This window comes from Merops nubicus, unplaced genomic scaffold (genome assembly GCF_000691845.1).
Source record: "Merops nubicus isolate BGI_N331 unplaced genomic scaffold, ASM69184v1 scaffold7634, whole genome shotgun sequence".
Taxonomy (NCBI): domain Eukaryota; kingdom Metazoa; phylum Chordata; class Aves; order Coraciiformes; family Meropidae; genus Merops; species Merops nubicus.
Window position 1 is genome coordinate 14,010 of NW_008602209.1, and position 22,685 is coordinate 36,694.

The following is a 22,685-nucleotide window of genomic DNA, read 5'->3' on the forward strand; positions in this document are numbered from 1 at the left end:
GGCTAGAAAGAGAAGGGGCGTTTGTCACAACGCTCTGTCCTTTTTTCTCCCCCACTTCTGATCAGCCCTTTCTGCCACGGCCCCAGTTCTGCTATGGCAACGCTCGCATGCCCTGGGTCGGCTACGAGAAGGTTAATTTTCATCAGAAGCTGGGAGGTGGGCACAGCCAGGACAGACAACGAAGCGAGCCAATGGGTTATTCGATGCCGTGCTGGCATCGTGCGGCGGCTAAGGGCGGGGGAGCTGGCTGGTGGACGGGCTGGGCAGCTCGGGCTGCACGAGTGCTTGTGTATTTTCTCATTACTGTTACTGTTGTTGTTACTTCATCTTTTGCGTTGTTGTGTTAAATGCTCCTTACTTCAACCCACAGGCTCTCGGTTTTTTCCCCCCTTCTTTTTCCCCTTCCCGTTGGGGGGTGGGGGTGGCGGGACCGAGCAGCCAGCTGGTGGTCGGCTCCCCTTGGGTCTGAAGCAGGACATCAGCCCGGGGTGGGATGCCCTGGGGCGCTGCTTTGAGAGTACCTGCAGCAGCAGCTCCCGCAGGCGGTGCAGCTGGGACTCCAGCTGCTTGTTGTGGTCCTCCAGGATCTGCATGCGGGTCTCCAGGCGGCTCTTGTGCTGCCGGAGGATTCGTGCTTCTGCCAGGAGCTCATCGTTACACGAGTCTTGCACTGATTCGGGGGAGCCCGTAGCCAGGGCTGGAGACTCCACCGCCTCATCGTGCTGCCATTTCAAACGTCTTAGTTCTCCCTGTAGGATTCTGCAACATAGCCTAGATCAGCATCACCACTTTCCTTTCTAGAGACTGCTGGAAACGCCCGATCGCTGCGCACTGGGGCTGGCCCATGACTCGGAGAAAACACAAACTGTGTTTGATCTTTCCTGCCTAAAGCCTCACCAGAACAGCACCACCACTGTTTGAGAAGGGCTTAGGGCCAAGAGAGACAACAGTGCCCTGGGTTCACTTCAGCCAGTTTGGCATTCAGGAGGGGAACAGGTTCTGGGGATGGGGGCAGGAACATTTTGGGGAACAAAGTGTTCTCCCTTCCTTGGAGACCACATGCTCACCAAGTGCTCTCATGAGGGTTTCAGGGCTCAGCCTAGACACCTTCCCAAACCAACCCACTCAGCTCTTCCAGTCCCCAGCAGCTATTCCCTGGTTCCACTCTGAGTTCTGCCAGGCTTCTCCAGCCCCTTCCGCTCAGGCTGTAAACCCCGCTTTCAGAGTTCCCCGTGCCCCTACCTGTTTTCATCCTCTAAATGAGCCAGGATTCGTTCCAGCTCTCCCTTGTCATCCATGTTGAGGCTTCCCAGAACCTGCTGGCTGCCCCCAGGCTCTCTGTCAGTGACGGGGCTGGAGTGCCGAAGCAGGTACTGATCCTCATCCCTGTCACAGCGGGCGGAGAAACATCGTAGTGAGGAACATAAGTGTCATGGGATTTGTGTGCCATTGGGGAAGGACAGCCTGGAGGGAAGTGGTTACATATGGGAGGTTGTTCTGGCTACTCCAGGTCTTGAGCTCAGAAATGGCTCAGCACCTCTTGGTAGCTCAGGGTGTCCAAGAGTCTCAGACTCAAAGACGCTGGGAAGGAAAATATTTTTGTACCCTGGCTAGGCAGGGATGGAGCCACAGGAGTCACCTGAGCAGGAGGTGAGGAGGAGGAAAAGGAGGCAAAACTCACAGGCTATCATCAGGGGACAGGCTGTCATTGAAGAAGGAACAGTTCTGGCTTTCCATCTCTGCAAGCCTGGAGGAAAGAGAAACAGGTTGAGATATGGTCAGAGACACCCTGAATGTCTGATCTCTGCACCCTACTTATAGCAGCCCCCCCACAAGCACCCTCTCCCAGCTGGCCTGCACAAGTCTGCCCTCTTTACAGACTCTAGAAAGCTTTCCCTCTTTAGAAAACAAAAGACACTGCTGCTTTGGGGTAACACTCTGGAATAAAGGGCTGCTGCCATGCATCATCTCACAGAAGACAAGGAATGGAGTAAAGCATACCAGCTCCAACCTAGGGCCTACAGGCTCCCTGGGCTCCTTCAGATCCCCACTCTGCCTGGACCCATGGTGAGGGCAAAGGCATCACAAACCCCGAGGCAGCAGCAATAGGAAAATAGGAAGAATGCAAGCAACATGGGTGAGCACACAGGCAGGGCAAGGTATTGAGGGATCTGCCTGGTGACAATCCAACTAGCAGCTCATACTGAGAAAATCTAAGACACTAAGACATCTCCTACCAGATGCATGGTGCTTGCTGCCAACCTGGGTGGCATCAGCTGTGTCCCAGCCAGGAACAAAGTGATGCAGGCAGGTTTGCCTGGCCCTGCAGCTGCCTCTTCCCAACAGCACTGCAGCCTGAGCTGCTGCAGCCAGCCTCTGCCTGCCAGGCAAAATGCTGGGAAGTGTGGAAGGGGCTGCAAGCAGCAGCTCACCATAATGGAAGACACTATATCTGTCTTCCCATAACCCCCTCCCACACCCACCAGAGTCATGCTCTGTGCCCTGGTGTGACCGCAGTGCCCAGCTGTGATACCTGCTAGCGAAGTGCTCAATCCGAGAGTGGGTGTCGGCATGTGGCAACATTGGAGAGGAGGCTGGTCTGGAAGAGACGCACACTGGTCAGCAACACTGGGCAGTCCTTGCTCAAAGGACTTAGAGGGTTTAGAGAAGCTGTCTGATCTCACATCAGCTGAGAAAAGCCAGGGATGGTCTGGAGAGGGAGACTGAAAAGTCTGCTTCTCCAAGAACTGAATATCATATCACCCCCAGATCAAGTCCCCCCTCCAGCCCTCCCACAGGACCGTTGTCTCCCAGCTGAGGTGCTGCTTCCATCTGTGAAGCCCACGGTATCAGGCAGGGTCAAAAAACGCAGCCTGGGGCGCAGCCAACTCACGTCTCAGAGAAGTTAGCCTCCAGCACAGACTGCACAGGCAGGTAACCTCTCTGCGGGTGCTTGCTGAAGTACTGCTTGGACCGAAACTTGTTCTTCAGCGTTGTGGCAAAATCCCTCATGTTCTCACTGGATGTCGTCTGAAGAGACATAAACATTACCAAAGTGCTGCTTAATGGAAAGTGGGGGAGCGTAGGTCAGCACCTGCAGGAAAGGGGTCCCTTCAGGCTGGGCACGAGCTCCACAGAGGAAGAGGTAGACAACCGAGGAATCAAAAAGCACACAAGCAGCTCTGTCAGCCTGTCATGGGACCTGGCAAAAGCCAAGCTGAGCATTGGTGGGTGGCATCCATCCTGCTCACCATGAGCCCCTGAACAGCAGGGACACAGGCAACTTCCAGCATGCGGAGGAGAACAAAACCATACAAGGGATCCACTTCTGGGTCTGCACCAGCCTGCACATCACAAGGCTACAGCCATCAGTGGGGACTGAAGTGAGCCAAGGTCCTCCCAGCCCAGCCCCATACCGTGGTATAGTACTCCATGATGGGGTAGTGCAGCTTGTTGCCCTTGCTGGCTCGTCCAGTGAGGAAGCAAGTCTGGCAGATATCCACATTGAACTGCTTGAGGCTCCGATACCTGGAGAGATTAAGAGACCATAAGGAGGCAAGTGAGAGTCAGCAAAAGCACAGAATTTTGAATTTCCAAGAGCAACTCAGCAAGGGATAGAGGTGGTCCACGTTGCTCTTGCACTCCACTAAGCCCACAATGCTGGTGGATGAAGTTCCCAGAAAAACATCCTCCTCCTTCCCCCCCTGCTGGCACTAGCTCTGACTGTCTGAAACACTGCCGCTGCAGAGCTCTAGGTTCCCCCAGCAGCACAAAGGAAATTCAGCTCCCTCCAGCAGGACACCATGCATTGCCCTTGGGGGCCAAGGGCCTAATCCACAACCCCTACCTGAAGCCCTTGATGGGGCACTGCCGGCAGACGGAGCACTTGGTCTGGTGCTTCACCTGTTCAGCCATGGTCACCCGCTGCAGCACAGCCAGCCACACCATGGACTGCGGCTCCAGGTTGGCCCACTCCATGAACTGGGATGCCTCGATGGTGGGCTTCCCGTTGCTCTGGGGAGGGGAGAGGAAGGGGATGCTCAGAGCTGGGACCTGCCTGCGGTGGGATGCAGGCTCCTGGCCACCTCCCCGCCACGGCTGCTGCCGCAGCACCCTACTCACAAAGCGGAAGCAGCTGCGGATGCTTGGCTCCACGTTGCTGCCCCCAAACGCCGCCACCTCCCCCAGCTGGCGAGGGACCTGGATGGCCTCGTGGAGCAGGACGCCAAGGTGCCGCTGGTCACACAGCCCCCCAGCGTTCGCCACCTGGCTGAAGAGATCTGCTGGCAGGACAGACACACGGCCCGTCAGAGACACGGCGGATGCCCTGACACACCAGGCAGGGTGCGGGCACGTGGGAGCACATGTGGATTCAGACAAAAGGGCCCCACTGCCTCGCTCCAGCAAGGAGCTCAGATAGCAGGGAGAGACTGAGCTGTGATTAAATAACCTTTGCTGATACCCTTCCAGCTCTCCATAAGTAGGAGTCCTCTTAAGACAGAGGATACATATGTCACTTCTTAAACAGACAGAGCTGGTCTGTCCTCTATGAATCTGCCAATCCCTTTATTTAACCCCTTGGTGTTCCCTGTGTTTTCCTCCACACTATCCCATGGCAGTGTACCAAAGTTAAAGCACAGCGAGGAAAGGGACCTCCTTTAGGTTTTTTCCTTCTGGGAAGCACTGCATAACTATCACCTGTTTGTCTTCTCTGCATAGTACCATGCAAGCAAGATCCTTGTAGCACCAGTCAGTCTGCAAGAAATGCCTCCTAATTTAGGCAGTGTAGGCCTGGGGAGGGAGAGGGGGAGGGACAGAGTGGTGGTGATGCAAATGGATCAGTCACTGCAGGAAAGCTGTTGCTCTGATCTTTCTGGGCAAAGAAGGGCTAAGCCAGGGAACAAAAGCACTTCCACTTTCCCCAGGTTACTCCACGCCAGGCGCTGGGGGAGGGAGATGGACTCACACTGAAACTTCTCTTTGACCTCTGTCCCACACAGACATGCAATCCCCGTCTTGAAGGAGAGAGCCCTCATCTTCCCGCTGCGGCCACTGCAAGGCGAGAGAGTGCACAGGTTGGGAAATGCTTTGGAGGATTTCTTTATGCCCCGGGGGTCAGCAAAGCAAGCCTGTGCCAGGCACCCGCTTGCTAGCGACCAAGGCCTTTTTGCAGCACTGCCAGCTGGAGGAGCAGCATGGAGGTTTCCTTCAAGCATGGCAGCCCTGCAGCTCAGGGAGGTGCTGGGGGACCGGTACCTGTCAAAGACGTTCAGCAGCCAGTTGAGGCTCATGTCCACACAGAGCGGCACATTCACCAGAATGCCCCGCTCCTCCTCCAGCCTCTCGTAGAGGGCAGTCAGGCAGTGGATGACCTCCACCACGTCCATTGCCCGGTCGCTGGGCTGCAGGTTGTGCTCATTGAAGATTTCCAAGGCTGTGGCCAGGGTCACCATGTCCACTGTGCAGAAAGCACAGGCGGAGGGATCAGAGGCAGAGAGGAAAACGGGAGAGGTGAGAACCAAGAGGAGGGAGATGCAGCCCTGCTCTGACCTGGGGCAGTCGCAGTCCCACTGCAATGGCAAAGATGATGGTAGGAAGGACACAGCTCCCAGAATTGCTTTCCCACCCATAAACCCCTCCCAATACATCCACAATGCCACCCGTAGTCAATCTGAGCCACTGTTCTGTGTGACCTTCCTTCCTTGTTGCTGTGGCCAGCCATGAAAACACTACCCATGAAGGGCACTGTATGGAGCCACAGGTGCCCAGAGCTAGCTTCTGCGTATGCCAGGTACCTGCAGGGCTGGTGTGGGAGCACAGAACCACACAGACCCTATGAGCACTCTGACTGGCAGTGGTTGTTGAGGTATAAATCTAAAATGGGGGTTAGGACAGTGTGAGCTACCCTGGCTACCCTGCTTTCAGATTTCTACAGCAGTTGTATGTGCTATTGTGTTTGTCAGCCAGCAATCTTTCTTTCCTGAAAGTCTTTCGATTTCTGAGACTGTTTATGTTCTCAGGGTCTGAGGGATCATGTGCCATTTCCACACAGTCACTCCACTCCCTGGAAAAGTCCTCCCTTCTCCTGTCACAGCTGCTGATGGTTGCACTGGGGACCCTCAATTCACATGCCAGTGCATATCGCTCCTGCTCACCTGTGTGCCCACTCTGCCCATGGCAGCATATGGCCCCGACACATCCCACACGTCTTTCCTACATGGCCACCCACTCCACCAAACCTCTCATCAAGGAGAAGCTGCCTTGGCAGCCTCCTTGCCCCTCAGCAGTACATCTTGAACAATGACCACTTATTCACATTCTTCTAATCATTTCTGGGCTGGGAAGAAGGTGCCAGCACAGCACGTGAGATGAAAGAGACGGGCAACCGAAGGCGGACAGGCAGCAGATGGAAGGGCCATGCTCTCTGCCCCTTCCTCACCATGCTTGGTGTTTCTGCAGCCACTGCCACACAAACATCTTCGCAGGGCAGCAAAAGCTAATTGCTGCTTTCCCCCATTTGCACTATATCAGCCCTGAATGTCCCCAGGTAGGAGACAGTCTGGTCACCACAGTGACATGAAACTACTCTACAGCCAAGTTACAACTCTTCTGAGTCCCAAACCTCTTCTCACTCATTGCCTTCTTCCAGGCTTTTCACAAGACATCGAGGACAGGTTTCCTGGGACACCACTGCTTCCTGGCTATATCTCCTTCCCATCAGGAATGAATAATTCAGGAGGGAGTTTTCCCTCATCCTGCCACTGTTTCATTTTGACAGGGCCTTATGTGAGAGGCCTTGCCAAAAGCTCTCCAGCAGCCAAGGAGATAGCCACATCTATCAGATTCCTATACACCCGCTCGCCAGTTCCCCGGGACGCTGCTCGGTAGTTTCCAAGGAGTCTCTCGTCACCATGTTGAACTCTGCATTATATTTACCCATCTCTTAAACCTCATTTTAACTGGAGTTTTACCAACAGTGCAGAAGTCAAGTTTATTGACTCCCCTCCTGCTCTTTCAGTAGTGGAGCCCTCTCTGCCCCTGCCAGCACGGCTGGTTTCGGCTTGCAGTTACACCCATAGCGTCTCTGGGCTCCCTTGGAGCTCCTGGGTGAGCCCCTGCTTGAGCTCACAGCACTGTAACTCTGAGTTGGACCACTTTGTTCTTAAATCTCTTTGACTAACACCTGCCCTTGAGGCATTTTCACCCTAAGCCTGCAAAGAAAGGCACTGACACAGACACCTTGCTGGTGGATTTGCTTAGTTTCCAGCCACAGGCTCATCTTCCTAGTGCTTCTTCTGAGCTGCCTGTCCCTTGGTGGACCCCTGCCTTTGATGTGCTGGTGAAAGCCCGTGTTAGTTTAATGCCTTTATCAAGGGGGATGCAGAAGGAGGGAGATGCTTCCCACACTCACGTCGCAGGGCTTTTTGCAACCGCCGCAGTTTCATAGCTGTTCGATACGCCGAGAACTTGATATTGTTCAAATCCGCTGCAATAACAGGAAAGGAGGAATAAAACCACAGCTGGACATCCTTGTCTCCAGGGCTGCAAGCAGCAGCTGCAGTATCTAGACACCAGCCCCATCATCAGAAGCAGAGTGTGAGAGGAAGAGGAAGGGCACAGCCTAGCTGGGGGACACAGCTCATTGCTCTGGGGGCTGTGTGCCACAGAGGGGAGCAGGTGGGCTAAGACAACCTTACATAGCACCCGACACTGCAAAAAGGCAGATATTACTTGAATGGTTTTGTGGCAGCCTCCTTACCCAGCGTCTGGTACAGCTCTGTCATCTTTGGGTGGTCCCAGCATGTTGTCTGGGCCTGGTGGCTGGAATAAAAATAGTGGGAAACAAAGAGTCAATATGGGTGACAAGCAGCTGCAGTAAGAAACAGGTTCAAACAGGACCCAGCTGGCTCTGGAAGAGAGTCTTCCAGTGCCTGCAGACACGGGCTGCTGCACCCCAGTGAGAACACTCCCCAGCCAGAGCAGCATGGCGGATGCCCACAGGATGATGCCCCAACTTGCTGCCACCCCACCCTGCTTCTTCCAGCCAGCATCCCTCCTCGTCTGGGGAATTTCAGCAGGTAGGAAAAGCCTGGCTTGGCCAGGACAACATGCTTTGCTGGAGGTCAGCGCTCAGCCAATTCCACTCACTGCCCCCCAGTTTCTGTTCCCACTGAGCCAGAGGAGACCACAGGCTGTAGCTGGGAGCACTCACTTGATGTAGTATGGTACTTTGTTGGGGGAAATGGCTCGCTCCCAGGGAACCTGGACAGAGGCTGCAAGGAGAGAAAGACTGATGTCGGATTAACATCAAAGGTTCCTCTAGGTTGATGCTGTTTCTGATGAGAGCCCAGTGGGACTGTGCCAGCAGCAGCTGGGTGCCTCTGGCGAGGCTGTCCTTCCCAAATCACCAACGAGAGCTGGAAACCAGAGCAGGCAAAGCAGATACTGCCTATAAGAGAGACACAAGACTGCTGGTCTTCCCAGAGGCATCTTGCCTCTTTTGAGACAGGGGCTTTGAAATTGGCTGAGATCAGAACTCAGGAAGAGACACTTCCTCATGCTTTTGATGATGCCCAAGGCAATGCTATGGTCACCAGTGGGCAAGGCTTGTAGCATCTGGGATTTAGGCACACACAGAGCACTGCTTGTTATGGCCAGGCTTGGGCACCCATAGGATTTGGTGTTCTCTGATTACTCATGCTCTGTGTGGCAGCTGCAGTATCTCAGGAAGATGAGGAAGAAGCCCATACCAGTTGCCTGTTACCTTATGCTTGTTATCTAGAGGGCAAAAGCTATTTATGTCCCTCAGATATTTTTCTGTGTCATGGGTAGCTTATCAATTCCAGCAACTGGAAAAGTTGGCTTCCTTTCAGATGAGAGGGCATGGTCTGCAGAGAAACACAAGCCAACGAACACTACCACTGTTTGGAGACCCTGCAGGGCTCAGCATTTCTGAGGATGGACACCAGACTCTGGAGCACAACCTGCTTGCTCATCCTTTGAAGTTCTGAGAGCTCCCAGCCAGCAGCAGCTTAGCTGCTATAGGAACAGCATCTTCCTGCCTGGCCACGTGAATGAAAACCTCCTTAACATGCACATTTTTTACCTTTGAATGACTAACATGGGACATGTGAGACTGCATTTTTCTGCCACATGTTGTCTTGCCCACCCAGTCTGAGGCTGGCACAGTCCCAACGTCACCCAAGAGCTGCTGCTGCAAGTGTCAGAGCTCTGTGCTCTGAGGAGCTGAATGAGCGCACTCGTTTCCCACCGTTGGTCCCAACAAGGTGAGGTAGCACAGCACTAACTTTGGGAGATGCTTCTTGCTCTGGTTCCTGTGCACCAGGCACTGGCGTGGGCCCTTTTCTAGCTGCATGCATGCCTCTGGGTTCAGCAACAGGACTCTGAACCCCATTCTCCTGTCCCACAGCCCATACTAAGGCACTCTGCAGCCCCATGGCAGCAAGCAAGGAGAATCCATTAACGTACAGGAGAGGAAGTGCTGGGAGCCTGGCCCAAAGTCCCGGTGGGCATCTTGGAGCTGCTTCAGGCGTTCATTTATGGAGGCCTGCAGAGTGGGACAGAAGAAGTCAGGTACTTCAGACTGAAGCCCCATCCAGGAAGGCTTGTGGATGGACTTGGAACATGCCTCAGCACACAGGTTGTCTTCTTTCCTTGCCTTAATATTTGCCCCAGTCCACTTAGACCTCTACGCCTCCTCCCACAGGCTGAGGCAGTACAGGTCTCCAGCTCACCTGTATCTGTATTTTCACAGACATAAACAAAGCCACAGCTAGTACTAACCCCTCCATCAGAGCCTGATTCTCCTCAGACAGCATCCTCTTTTCCTCCCATTGCTTTTTCCTGCTCGAGACCTTTACAGATTTGCCACTTTCCTCACGCTGAACTGATGCTCTCCTCCTTTAGGAACACCAGCTATGCCATCCCTGCTATGCCAAGGTTTACTTCACCATCCCTGAAGCTCAGCAGTCACAGCCTTCCCCCAGGGCTCTCTTGCGTGTTGTTTGTTTGCAGTGTTTGGTCCTGACTCCTTCTCACCTGCAGCTGCTTCCAGCGTGTGTTGATCTGCTCCAAGATACGGGAGTTCTCCATGGACAGGTGGACATCTGAGATGGCAAGCTGGTGTGCAAGGTCATTGACCACTTTCACTCCATCCTTCATGGGGGAGAGCTCCTCTTTGAACAACTAAGAGTCCCACACCCAGGAGAATGGGCACAAGGCAGGGGAAAAAAGGAAAAGTAGTAGGTAAGTGGCCAGGACTTGAATATGATACCTCTGCCACAACATAGGGTGTGCTAGTGGCTGGCAAGACACTGCTGACTAACCTTCCCACAGGGTACCTTAGCAGAAATAAAACAACAAACCAAACAAAAAAAAACCCACAAAACAAACCAGCCAGGCTGGAGATCCCTTAAATCTCATGAGAAGTGGACAGTGGCTCATCTATGCTGAGCCGCTGTACCTGTGTAGGGCCCGTGCCACAACGAGGTGTTCAGCAGCCAGCTGCTCAGGATATTGTGGGCTGAATCCATACTCACAAAGCTAGGGGCTTGTCAGAGGGAGAGCCTGGCCCCTGAGACCCCACTTAACAAGGCTGCATTGGACAGAGCAGTCAGAAAGACCAGCAGTGTCCTTCCAGGAAGCAGTATCTCATCACCTCTGGGGCCTAGGCTGAAGCCTTCTCAGAGCTAGAAGTACCTTGGTCGACTGGATGTGCTCTGGCAAGGAGTCAATGAAGAGGTCCCCAATGGGCTCCCAGGTTTCACGCACACTTTCAGCCTGATCCAGTGTTGTGCTGAGCTCCTCCATGGCCCCTTTAATCTCTAGCAGCTGCTCCAGTGTCCGTTCAATGTGACGGTGCTGGTCCACACACCGGGCTGTGAGCTTCTCCCACAGCTCACTGGCCACGTTCGCCTGCTTCCAGACAAAGCGGCTGATGTTTTGGATCCGGTGCCGGGGAGAGACATCTGTGAAAGCAAAGCAGGGGAGGAATGGAGGTCAAAAATGAGAGCCTAGCCCAGAGGAGAGTGGGCAAGAGAGAGAGGGAAGGCAGGGAAAAGGGAGGTGAAAAAAGATCTAGGGCACACTGGAAATAGGAAGGGAAGCCAAGTGATAATAGCATCCATCTCTGCACCGGCTCCACTAGGTATCCAGGCTGCACATAGACCTCTGTCTGCTCTCTGTCCATCCTCACAGGCAGAAGTCCTGCTGCTCTTTAAACACCTACCCCAGAGTACATCTGATACTGACTCATAAGATGTACACCATCCTGGGCTGTGCCAGCAGCCTCTGCTTTCAGCCGGGATGGAAGCACCACTCTGCACTGGTCCAAGCTTTGGCCAAAGTGTTGGAAACAGCCTGGTGCATGTCGGTGTGAGGGAGACCACTGACATGCTACTTTGTGCTACACCAACCACCTCCACTGCATCCTTTCTGGTACAGCCCAGGAGGAGCTAATGCTCTGGGAGAACAAGGAAGGGGGAGCTCCATGGACCTTTGCTTTCTGAAGCTGGTTCTTCTAATTCCTCAAATGGATGCTGGGAAAGGAAAGCCTGTGCTGACTCCAGGACAGAGTAAATGTATGGTCCCCGAGACTTCACTTCTTCCATGAAAGCCTAGAAAGCAGACCACAGACATGAGACAGCAGGCTGAGCTGGAGAATTGGCCCCTGCTGCCCCCTTACCAAGGGCTGCAGTGATTTATTCACTCCAGGGTCCAAACCTCACTGGAGACAGAGAGAGAAATCAACAGTTCAGTTATGTTTTCAAGGTAAAAACCACTAAAGCTCAACAGCCACTAGCAGTGAAAAGGAAATACTCTGACTGGGGAAGCAAGAGACTGACCTGTCTGGATCTACCCCAGTTTCAGATATGATCATAATGTCTGCTACTGCAGGAAACTCATATCTTGACCACCAGATTGCCTTTAGACCAACTGACTTGCTCAGACCCCAGGTTCTCAAAAACAGAAGCCAGTGAGAGGCAATTCCCTTTGTTGCAGAGGTAGGACATAAGGAGGTGATGGGGCCCACTACCAGCTGCAGCACCTACAGATGACTTGAGGCTGTGATGCAGATTTATTGTCTAAAAACAGACGGGCTCCATCTGCAGTGTACTGTAGCTGTTTGCTGTGGGACTGGGGCTCTGCCTGTCCACGGGAAGCAGAAATGGAGAAGAGCAAGGACTGGTGTGCTCCTAGGCTGTGGGCGTGGGCAGTGACACAAGGCAGAGTCCCAGGCAGTCTGCCCACCCGCAGCTGTTAGCAGGGAATGGCAGTGGGGGGCACAAGGGAACCTACTGCGTGCGTCTCCTTCTCCTGCTGCACAAGGAGGACATCGCCCCGCAGGGGCAGCTGTGCCGAGAGCTCCTCGTCCTTCTGCCCAAGCCAGCCAATGATCTCCTGGAGAGGCACCTGCAGCTTCCCACTGTGGTCAGAAAAGGCCTCCAGCCGAGCCCTGGCAGGAGAGCAAGAATAGCAGGACGATAGTCAGAGAGACAGCAGAGGAGCAGATTCCCCGGTGAGGGGATGCACAACACCACGGCTGGGGTGGTGACCCCCAGGCACCCCCAGGACCCACCAGTGCCTGGCCTTAGCGTGGCCCTGCCCGTGCCAACACTGCACTGCCAAGTGGGGCAAAGCACTGGGAGAAACCTCCGAGGCTGTTCATCACCCTGGTGCCTGGAGCAGAGGACAGGGTCACTCTGCTATTCCTGGGGGGCTGAGGCAGGCACAGGGGGCTGGGCTCAGCAGTTACATGACTGCAGATTCCATGAGCCTTGCATTAAGGCAGGAGACAGTACACCCCAATGAAGCTCTCCGTCATGCTGGCTGTGGAGCTGCAGCCTCTGACAGTCTTGAAGGCGTGTTCTCCCATGCAGTGGAGAGGTCTCCCAGGGAAGGGATAAGCATGGAGGAGGTGGTGGCAAGGCCGTGGAACAAAGACAAATCACAGAGACAGTAACAGCAGAGGATGGAGAAAGGAGCAGAAAGGAAGGAGGAGTGAAGAGAGGGGAGGGAGAGGAGAAAGGGATGGGTGAAAATGGAGGTGATGCTTTTCAGCACAGGGAGAAAGACTCAGAGGTCTGTGGGCAAGAGGGGAAACTGAGTCAAGGTCACTGTGAACTCACGTAGTTCATCAAGCAGAAAAGTTCAAAAACTTGCTGCCTGACAAGCGCATGCAGCAGGCATGTGAGACCAGCCCAGCCCTGGAGCTTGCTCCAGGCAGGGACTCTTACCGCAGGCTGTGGGATTTCTTTTTGATTTCATTCCAGCAAAGATTCATCTCCAGAGGGGCCTGGGGCCCAGCGGCACCACTCAGAGCCCAGGAAGTTACACACGAAGGTCCTTCACCATCCTGCGAGGCTTCAACCTGAGCAGAAACAGACCCATGCTGCATCCAGAGATCACTACCCAGCGCTTACAGCACTTGTCTGTGGACACTTACCCCAGCTTGTCCTGACTCTGCATGGCTTTTCAACTCAGAAGGAAGGTGCCCTGCTTACTAAGAGTAAAGGTTGAAGGGCTTACTGCATACTATCTGTTCTGCAGGATGGTCCTCAGTTATCCAGTAATGAACTTATCTCACTGCAAGGTTTTAAATCAGAGCTGTCCCTTGTGTTTCACAGCCCCTGCAGGGCTAATGGTGATTTCTTTCCATGCCATAGAGGGCTGCTGTGCTTCAAGAAGAGACAAGCACTGTGGGTCTTGTTCCTAAAAGGCCAAACTCCTGTATGCCATCCCCGTGCAGCACTGTTGCACTTGCTGGCAACAGCAACACATGTCAGCAGGACTAGAAGCACCTCACATAGTATTCAGAGCATGAGAGAGTATTTCCTCTCTGAAAAAACATCATTTGTTATGCAAAACACACAGACACATTGCATTTCCACAAGTGAGACACTGATGCATTTTGTTGGGGAAATGGCAGCATTTCCATTTAATGCTACTTTGATATTAAAGCTCATTTGTGAGAATTATCCCGAGGTGATTAATCAACCACAATTAACCACATTATCACTTTCTAAACGGGACATACAGCAGGCACCCCTTTGCCAGAGAACAGCAGCCAGCTCTGGGGGAAAGCAACAGTTCTTCCAAGAGGAACTTGTCACTTGTTCTGTCCAAGGGCTCCCTGAGGTATCCAGAAGACAGATCCAGCCAAGCCAAGGAAAGCCATAGATAGGAGGAAACCACCAGACAAGGAATTCAGCCACATAGCTTAAGCAATACCCACTCCACACCAGTTCTCAGAGAGAAACCAAATGAACACCAAGATAGGCATTAAGTTCACTTCATCTAAATACACCTAACACCAGTCTGTTCTCTTCCTCCCCATCCTGCCACTGCAGGAGCAGCAAGAAAAGAGAGAAAGCCATTACCCAAAGAGTTCACAGGAATCTTGGGGCCATGAATAATAAACCACTCAAGTTAAAACTGCTGCCTGCCCATAGAAAAATCAATACGCTGCATGTGCACATCCTCATGATGCTGAAGTAGGTCAGCCCCACGGTGCTGCCAGGGAGCACTTCAGCCTACCCCTCTAGCCTAGAGGACACCGAAGGAGGGAATGGGCTCTGTCTGGGCACCAGTACAACTCCAGTACAGCTCAGCAGACAACAGTCCTCCCAGCCTTGTTTAACAAGCAGTTAAAAAGCCCACCAAGCCTGCAACTCGGACTATTCCCCGTAAATGAAGTAGCAACAGCGGCCAAGCAGGGACCAGGTGTTGAACAACTGCTCCCCTAGAACAAAACCCCCGCAAACGAACAGAGGGGAAAAAGCATCCCCCAAATATTTCTTCCCCAGAGCCCCAGCAGTGACAGCCTGGAGCCGCATTCCCCTCCACCCTTGGAGAGCTTTGTTTTCAGGCACAGAACACTCACGCAGGCTCTGGCGAGCACATCCACCTGTGCTTAGCCACAGATCCACCGCAGGGCTGCTCAGCTTCACCAGAGGAGTGGCATCATCTGGAGCCCCTCCGGGTGCTGCCAGGCAGCACCCGGCAGGGAAGCAAGCAAGCACCGTGTGTCCAGCAGACTGGAGCTACCCTGAGCACTGACCCCCCAGGAATCTGGGGGGAGGCGGCAGTGCCTTGCAGCCAGCCTCAATCCCAGCTTTGTCTGGTGGCATTCCAGCAGCCTCCAAGCGGGTGGTGCCATCGTGGCTGCCTGCAAAGTACAAAGAGGGCAGAGATCCTCCTGCTGCAGGGCATCCCGGTGCGGGAAAGTTGGCTTCCTTGCAGGAAGCTGGCTGCGTGCCATCTGTGATTGCCCTGGGCACTGGGGAAGATCCATCTTTGCAAGGGCATGGCAAAGGTGATGGAGGGCTGGAATGACATATCAGCTGAGACCTTGCCCTCAGATGCTGCAGCACATGCAGGGTGGCCAGGGGTGTTTGCCAGGGAAAAGATTTACCAAAGGAATGTTGCTTGCAAGCATTGGCTACCCAGAAGATAAACAGTCAGGTCCCTGAGACCTAACCCCCAAGAAGGCAAAGATACCCTCCTCACCTCCCCCCCACATGCCCCAGCCTAATGCTGGGTGCCAGCACAGATGTTTCTGCCTGCCTGAACTGGGTGCAAATAGTTTGTTTTTGCCAGAAGGCTCTGGACTGGCTCCTTGTGCCCCCCGCAGTCCTGCCAGCCAGCATTGTTTCCATGCTCTCCTCCACCTACAGAGAGGGAATGAAAAGCTCCCTGTATCTCCCCCTCTCCTTCCTTGCCTGTATGTCTGACTGTTGCTGTCTCTCCCTCTGGGACCAGCAGAGCCAACCTCCTAAAAACCTCCTCCCAGGCACAACAGATGTAGGGACCAGCTCCCAGCCTGGAGGAGAGAATTTCAGCAAGGCCAGGGCACACAAAGATCGTTTGCAACCTGCCAGGAGCTTTGAGAACAAACAAGGACAAGTGAGGAAGGCTGTTTCCTAGGTGGCAACACCTACTATACCTGCAAGGAGGGTATGGCAGGTCCTTTGAAAGAGGTGGGCTGTCATTAACATCGCAGGAGCCAGCAGCCAGCTGGTGCATGGCACCCAACACACTGATGCCCACACAGCAGAAACCCAAGCTCAGGCAGGGACTTGGGGAAGCCTTTGGTGGATATGACCTAAATTTTGGATGTTTGAGCCCTCCATGTGTGCTGTCTTGCAGCCTCAGTGGTGGCAAGTGCCACAGGGTGTCCTGCCTCAGGATCCCCTGCCCTCTCCCAGCAAACTCTACAGGGCTCTAAACCTCTCATAGAAGCTTGGACTCCTCAGGCAGGTCAGGTCGTCATTTGCCTGTTCATCTTGCTCTATCCCTCTGCTTCTTCCCTTCAGCTGCTGGACTGATAATTAACCATCCATGCACTGGTCTGGTAGCAGCTACCCAACAGCCACCCCAGGGCAAATAAGCCCTGACTTAGCTACCAATAACCCACCCCAGCTGCAAGCCCCATCCTTGTGTGCTGGAGCCAACCCAGAGACAGCTCTGCCTTCTTCCTGCAGACCCTGTCTCTCTTGGGCAGGACAGGTCCAGGCTGATGGCAAGCCACAGCAGGGAGGAGGCCAGGCTCAGCCTTTGCTCTTCATGTTTCAAGCATGATGAAAAAGCAAAAGGCAGAGCCAGGAATCTAATTCATCCGGGGAACAATGCTGCCAGTGCCCAAGGAACACATTGGCACTGTCCATCAGTCTCCTGCCAGGTGAGAGGTACCCTGGGGCAAACAGCTACAGGCAGCAAAGAGGAAGCCGTGCTCTAGCAGAGACAGCATAATTTCCCCTAGCTTTGCTGTCCTGGCTGACCCAGAACAAGGTGCTAAACCAGCCTGGGGCAGTTTGGTGCAGAGCACAGGCAGCTTTGCAGACAGTCACCAGAATGCCTTTTTCTGTTCTCCTCCACTCTGTCCTGCCCTTTACCCAGGGATCCCAGAGGCCTTCACTTCTCTGCCTGGCTGTGATGAGAAACCTGGCCTGCCAGCTCAGAGACTCTAAAAAAAGGAGGCAGAAGACCAACGGTGTAGACACCACTCTCTGTTCCTCAAGATAACTAGACTAGAAAGAGGTCAGACTTCTCTGCCTTATAGCATTTTACCAGGGCCTCATTTCCAAGCTCTTCTCTGCACACAGAAAGGTTAGAAACCTACATTTTCAGCAAAAGCTGATGTTCTTCCAAGTTCCCAGGAAAAAAAGTAAACCAAATCAAATACACAAGAGCTGTTAATGCTGGTTTCTTGCTCTTTATTTTGAAGGAAGCTTTAAATCTAACTCTGCAGGTTGTCTCTCTTGCTCTACTTTGGGAAATGGTTCGGAGCCAAAATGCTTGAGGAAAGCTAACGCTCTCATTAAGCACAAGATGATGGGGGACTGGAGCTAACAGCTTTCCCTGCCACCAGGAACAGAGGTCCTGGTTTGCTCCACAGACATTTGCAACCATTGCAAAAAGCTGCTGCGAGAAAGGCTCCCAGACAGAGCTCTTACCTGAGACAGCGGGTGGGCAGCGCTGCTGTGCTGCGCCTGGTCTGTGACATGCCACTCAGGACACCGTGGGAGCACGTAGGGCCATTCCTGCATCACCAGAGGCTGCATCAGAACTGATGTTCATGGGGACGGAGACAAGTCTGGGCACGAGTACCTGAAAAGCAGCGTGACAGTCCCTGGGTCAGCTTGCACCATCTGATGGAGCTGGCCCCCTTCCCAGCTCCCTAGTGTGTTGCCTTCACAAAAGCTGAAGACTAAAAGGATACTTTTAAAAAAATACATATATTTGTACTAATGTTGCAATCTAAATGTCCAACTCTTTTTTGCTTCAAGTTACACTGTTTGCTGTAATGGTGTTTTAGCCAGTTCCCCAGATTATGTTGTAATTTTTAAAAAGGGTTTGGTTTCTGGAACTACAGGAGATGCCCAGGGTTTAAAGGAAGAGAGGAGAGAATCCTGTCTGGATATCACTGTCACAATCACTTATGTTTAGACATAATAGACATATCCCCATAATAAAAGGAAAAAAATATTTGAAAACATTTTCTATGTTCAGAAGGAAAATTGCCTAGATCCTCAATCCCTTATACATGCATCTCACACCATCAGCTACCTTTTTATGAGTTTTTACTTATTATGAGTTACAAAATTCCCTTTCTTATTCAATTTTTAAAACTTTATGACCCATAAATCCAGTTAGCAGTGGCCCCTTGCCTATTCTACAGATGTGAAATGCAACCTCTGTTCACAATGCTGCTGCTTTTGTCATTTGGACTCCAAATAAGCTAAAATAGTGATTTTATCCCACTGCCAGCATCTCCTCTGCTTTACAGAAAGCCACGACAAAATAAAGCCCAGTGAAAACAGTGCAGGGTAATATTTAACTGAATCTGGCAAATTTCTAGAACTGAAGCACGATCCCACAACTCTACATGTGGCCAGTGGCAGTGCCATGAAAGGAGATGAGCACCAACATGTTCACAGGAAGATAGAGACCCAACATATGAAAGCTGTAAACACTTTGCAGGGCTTTGCCAAGACCAGGCTCGGCACATCTGAGTTCAGATAAGCAAAGCAAGAGTGCTGAATGCCTGTGGTGAGTCAAAAGGCAGTGCTGAGGGACTGAGCTGTCTCCTGTCCAGCCCACTGCCTAATTTGGTGATCGCTTTCCTGCTTTTAGAAGGAAACTCTCACCTGGCTCAGCAGCCAGACCTCACGTCCAAGCAGAGACGAGGCTGCTTCCAAGGTACAGATAGAGCAATGCTGCTGGAAGACAGTCACTGGCTCCTTCACACCCAGCTCACTTGGGCCAGCTAAGAAACTTTCTGCTTGGTCCTGTCAGGGCAGAAGCAAGCAGCGCTTCCTGCAGAGCCAGGGCAAGGAGAAAGCCCCTGGCCCTGGTATCTACTGCCCCATCTCTCATGCTTTCACCTCCATCTGTCACTCCCCTGCCTGAGCTTTTGCTGCCTCTCCCTCCTCCATTACATGCATTAAGAGAACAGCTTATCCTGATATGATTTTTTTAATCCCTTAGTAACTTTTACAGCCATAATTCTCTCCCTCTTCAGCAGAACAGCCTGGGCTGAGCTCTCCAACATGCCAGTAATCCAAGGTCCTATTCTCTGCCCCTCCTGCTCATTTGCACAGATGAACATTGCAGGCTGTGCATCGCAGCACTCTCCCTCTGCCCCTTTCCCTGTGCAGGCAGGGTTATCAAGACACATTAATAGTTATAAATTCCAGGGTCTTCAAAGACCCCCTAGTCTCATGGGACAAATTCACCTAATGTAACTCCATGGGTACAGTAGGTGATTTCTGTCTTGGACAGCAGGTAACACCACATCCTATTCCTTCAGTGCTATTTGGGGTCTGAGCTATCCCTGATCCTCCAAACGACCTTTAGATGAGGTTCAGTCTAGCAGAGATATAATTCTTAGGGCCTGAAAAGTTATTTTCCCTCAAAGCCTCCATCAAAGGAATGCCATTGAGCTCTACTTCATGACTAGGAAATCCATGGCTTCAGCTGAAGAGGTTCTGTGACATCTCATTGCAACTGCCATCCTGAGGTTTCAGTTTTACTGCAGCACAGCCCAGTGTAAGCTCAGTCATGTGCATTGGTCTGGCAGGTTCAGCCAGCCCTCCAACACCACACACAGGTTACCAGTCCTCCCAGCACAACCTGGTATCTTATGCCTCCCACCAGTACTGCAGAATGGGAGTAATACTGGGAAGGTCACTAGCTCTGAACTTACTACATTTTGCTCAAGGATAAGTCTCCATGCACAGGGTGGGTGTGGTTCTGGAGACAGAGATGGGTAGACCATGTCCTACAGTTATCCATGTGTAGGACATGTTGGGTCTCCATGCTCTCTGCCAGCATTATGGAAATAAGAGCAGCCCTTGCCTCTCCTCTCGAGTGCTGGGCTCCTGAACTCCTTCAGCAGTGACAAGGTCTGTCAGGACACAGAGCCATGGCACAAGGGCACTAAAACCCATCTGAAGCAGCAGCTGAAGAACAAGCAAGCTGGAAAGCTGTCAGTAAGGGCCACTTCATCAAGCATGTGCTGGGCAGTACCTTGCTGACACAAATCTTATCACAGCTTCGATGGCAATGGCTCAGCTGCTCTTTGTCACTGCAATAGCAAAGACAAAACCCAGATGTGGAAAACCCAAGAAAATGTGGAAATAGCTGCACAGCAGCTAGCACAAAGAAGGACGTTCAGTGGGAGAGACAACCAAACAGTGAGGCATAACTGCAAACAAACCAACAGCTACGTGTGATCCCTCGCTAAATTCCCTACTAGTAGAGGAACCAGGCACAGAGAAATGCTCTTGATCTCCTCTGCTACTCTGCCATGGCACATAAAATAGATCAAACTTGCATTTCTGCTTTAGTGCTTCATTATGGCACTGTGACTGGGCACTACAGCATGCAGAGTAAATGTTTAGCCAGTAAGCACCCACAAAACATCTATTCCCTGCTGCTTCTTATGCCTCTCAAAAATCAAACTTGTGATCCACCTTGCCTCTCCCACACCAGCATTCACCCTCTGTACTCTGCTCTAGGTTGGTGCTGGAGACCCAGTGGGCTACACCCAAGGGACAACATCAATCAAAAAAGATTTAAGTGTTGGCAATTAAAACTACCATTCCTACAGCAGTCCAGCTAGATTTAAAGCAATGTTGATCCTTTGGGTACATTTCTGTGCAAGGAAGCAAAAAACACGAAGGCACATGAGAGCAGAGGCAGGTGAGAAATTCCACTGGAGGACATTGCAAGAAGTGGCCTGACAGTCACCAGTCACCACAGAGCAGGCACTGGGGCACTGCATGCATACAGTGAAAAGATCAAGGACTACAACCTTTCCCACTGGTGTATCTCACCTGGTCTTTGCTGGAGGCCCCTACTCCAGGCCCAAAGGTGATCGGATCCTTCCACAGAAGGATCAGGTACAACCTTGTCACATGACTCCGTGTTGCATCCTCCAATATGAAACTCACACAACACTTGCCTCTGCTCTTGGTACGCCGTAAGAAGTGAAGCATTAGATGTTTCACAGTGCTGGATTATTGCTTCTAAGCACGTTAGTAACCAAGTCACAACTGTTTAGCCTAGCTGGAGACCATGATGATCCTCTGGTTGCAAAATAAGCAAGCCAAAAGTCTTGATGTTACCTTTCAGCTGTTGAATGTTTGGGCATTAGGATCTATTAAAAAAGTAGTTACTGTTTTCCTCCTCCTACATGAGCCTGTACCTGTTACAAAGTGAGGCCTGGAGAGCCTGGCTCACTGCACTGCTTTCCAAGCAGTATGACAAAGGCAGCCAGAAGGGCCTTTGCTCACCCAGCTCTGCTTCAGGTCTGTCAGTGGAGAGGCAGTGCTCAGGCACACAGGCTGTGCCCCATCTCCTGCAGTAAGAGGACAGCTTGCCACCAGTGCACGTGCCAGACAGTGTATTTCTGCCATTTTGCTGCATTTGTTTAAAATCCCTGTGGATAAAAACCCAGATCAAAACTCTCCCAAATATCAAGGGAATGAATTCTGTAGCTGACCTGTATCACTGAAGATAACCACCAGGATTAGGGACCTATCACAGAAACTAGATTCCAATGTCAAATGTTGAATTTCCAGCTCTCTGCCACCTATAACAGCAGCAAACAAGGTTCAACAAGACCCAAGCACGGGGTCCTGCACCTGGGCTTGGGCAACCAGCATTGTCCATGTAGGCTGGGAGAGGACATGCTAGAGAAAATTTTGGAAATGGCCTTGGGGGTACTAGTAAATGAGAAGCTGGACATGAGCCACCAAAGCACAGCAGCAGCCGAGGCCAATTCATTCCTGGGCTGCATCAAAAGAAGCGTGGACAGCAGATGGAGAGAGGGGATCCTGCTGCTCTGCTCTGCCCTGGTGAGACCTCACCTGGAGTCCTGTGTCCAGCTCTGGAGCCCCCAGCACAAGAAGGACGTGGCGCTGTTGGAACATGTCCAGAGGAGAGCCACAAAAATGATCAGAGGGCTGGAGCAGCTCTGCTGTGAGGACAGGCTGAGGGAGTTGGGGGTGGTCAGTCTGGAGAAGAGGAGGCTCTGGGGGGACCTTATAGCGACCTTCCAGTACCTGAGAGGGGCCTACAAGAAAGCAGGGGAGGGACTGTTCACAAGGGTTTGTAGTGACAGGACGAGGGGTAATGGCTTGAAGCTGGAAAAGGGTAGATTTAGGTTAGATGTTAGGAAAAGTTCTTCAGTATGAGGGTGATAGACCCCTGGAATAGGTTGCCCAGACAGGTGGTGGAGGCCCCCTCCCTGGGGACATTCAAGATCAGGCTGGATGCAGCTTTAAGTAGCTTGATCTAGTTGGAGATGTCCCTGCTTATTGCAGGGGGGTTGGACTAGATGGCCTTTGGAGGTCCCTTCCAACCCAAACATTCTATGATTCTATGAAACAGAGCATATAGGTCAAGATGTCTCTCAATCACAAGACTTAAGCTTTGAATTGCTAATTTTCTCCAAAACATTCTTTCCAGACTGAGACTTTCCACTTCAGATCTTGACCTGTAAGGAGAAAAAAAATGGCAGCATTTTGAGGCAAGGCAGCTCAGCCTTTATCCCATGAGAGGAATGGAAATACAAACATGTTCCCTGCTGCTGGAAATGTCAGTGACGCTGTTTTTTAATTTACTGTACAAGGGAAGTAATAACATTTTAGGTCAGCACA

The 22,685-nt window shown here is 52.2% G+C and overlaps 1 protein-coding gene across 1 annotated transcript in view; it reads right to left on the bottom strand.

Annotated features, from left to right (window-relative positions):
• Positions 1-13,399, bottom strand: part of DRP2 (dystrophin related protein 2) — a 13,808-nt gene extending 409 nt beyond the window's left edge. Inside the window, exons 1-20 of the mRNA XM_008938267.1 lie at positions 13,257-13,399; positions 12,319-12,475; positions 11,516-11,636; positions 10,720-10,988; positions 10,060-10,206; positions 9,490-9,568; positions 8,213-8,273; positions 7,760-7,821; positions 7,412-7,486; positions 5,257-5,458; positions 4,967-5,052; positions 4,123-4,280; positions 3,848-4,014; positions 3,417-3,528; positions 2,894-3,030; positions 2,534-2,599; positions 1,682-1,747; positions 1,243-1,386; positions 522-759; positions 217-228 (exon numbers count right to left, since the gene is read on the bottom strand). Coding sequence (XP_008936515.1) covers positions 217-228; positions 522-759; positions 1,243-1,386; positions 1,682-1,747; positions 2,534-2,599; positions 2,894-3,030; positions 3,417-3,528; positions 3,848-4,014; positions 4,123-4,280; positions 4,967-5,052; positions 5,257-5,458; positions 7,412-7,486; positions 7,760-7,821; positions 8,213-8,273; positions 9,490-9,568; positions 10,060-10,206; positions 10,720-10,988; positions 11,516-11,636; positions 12,319-12,475; positions 13,257-13,303 — 2,406 coding nt within the window. The 5' untranslated portion in view covers positions 13,304-13,399. The remainder of the gene's footprint in view (positions 1-216; positions 229-521; positions 760-1,242; positions 1,387-1,681; positions 1,748-2,533; positions 2,600-2,893; positions 3,031-3,416; positions 3,529-3,847; positions 4,015-4,122; positions 4,281-4,966; positions 5,053-5,256; positions 5,459-7,411; positions 7,487-7,759; positions 7,822-8,212; positions 8,274-9,489; positions 9,569-10,059; positions 10,207-10,719; positions 10,989-11,515; positions 11,637-12,318; positions 12,476-13,256) is intronic.
• Positions 13,400-22,685: the final 9,286 nt, after the last annotated feature.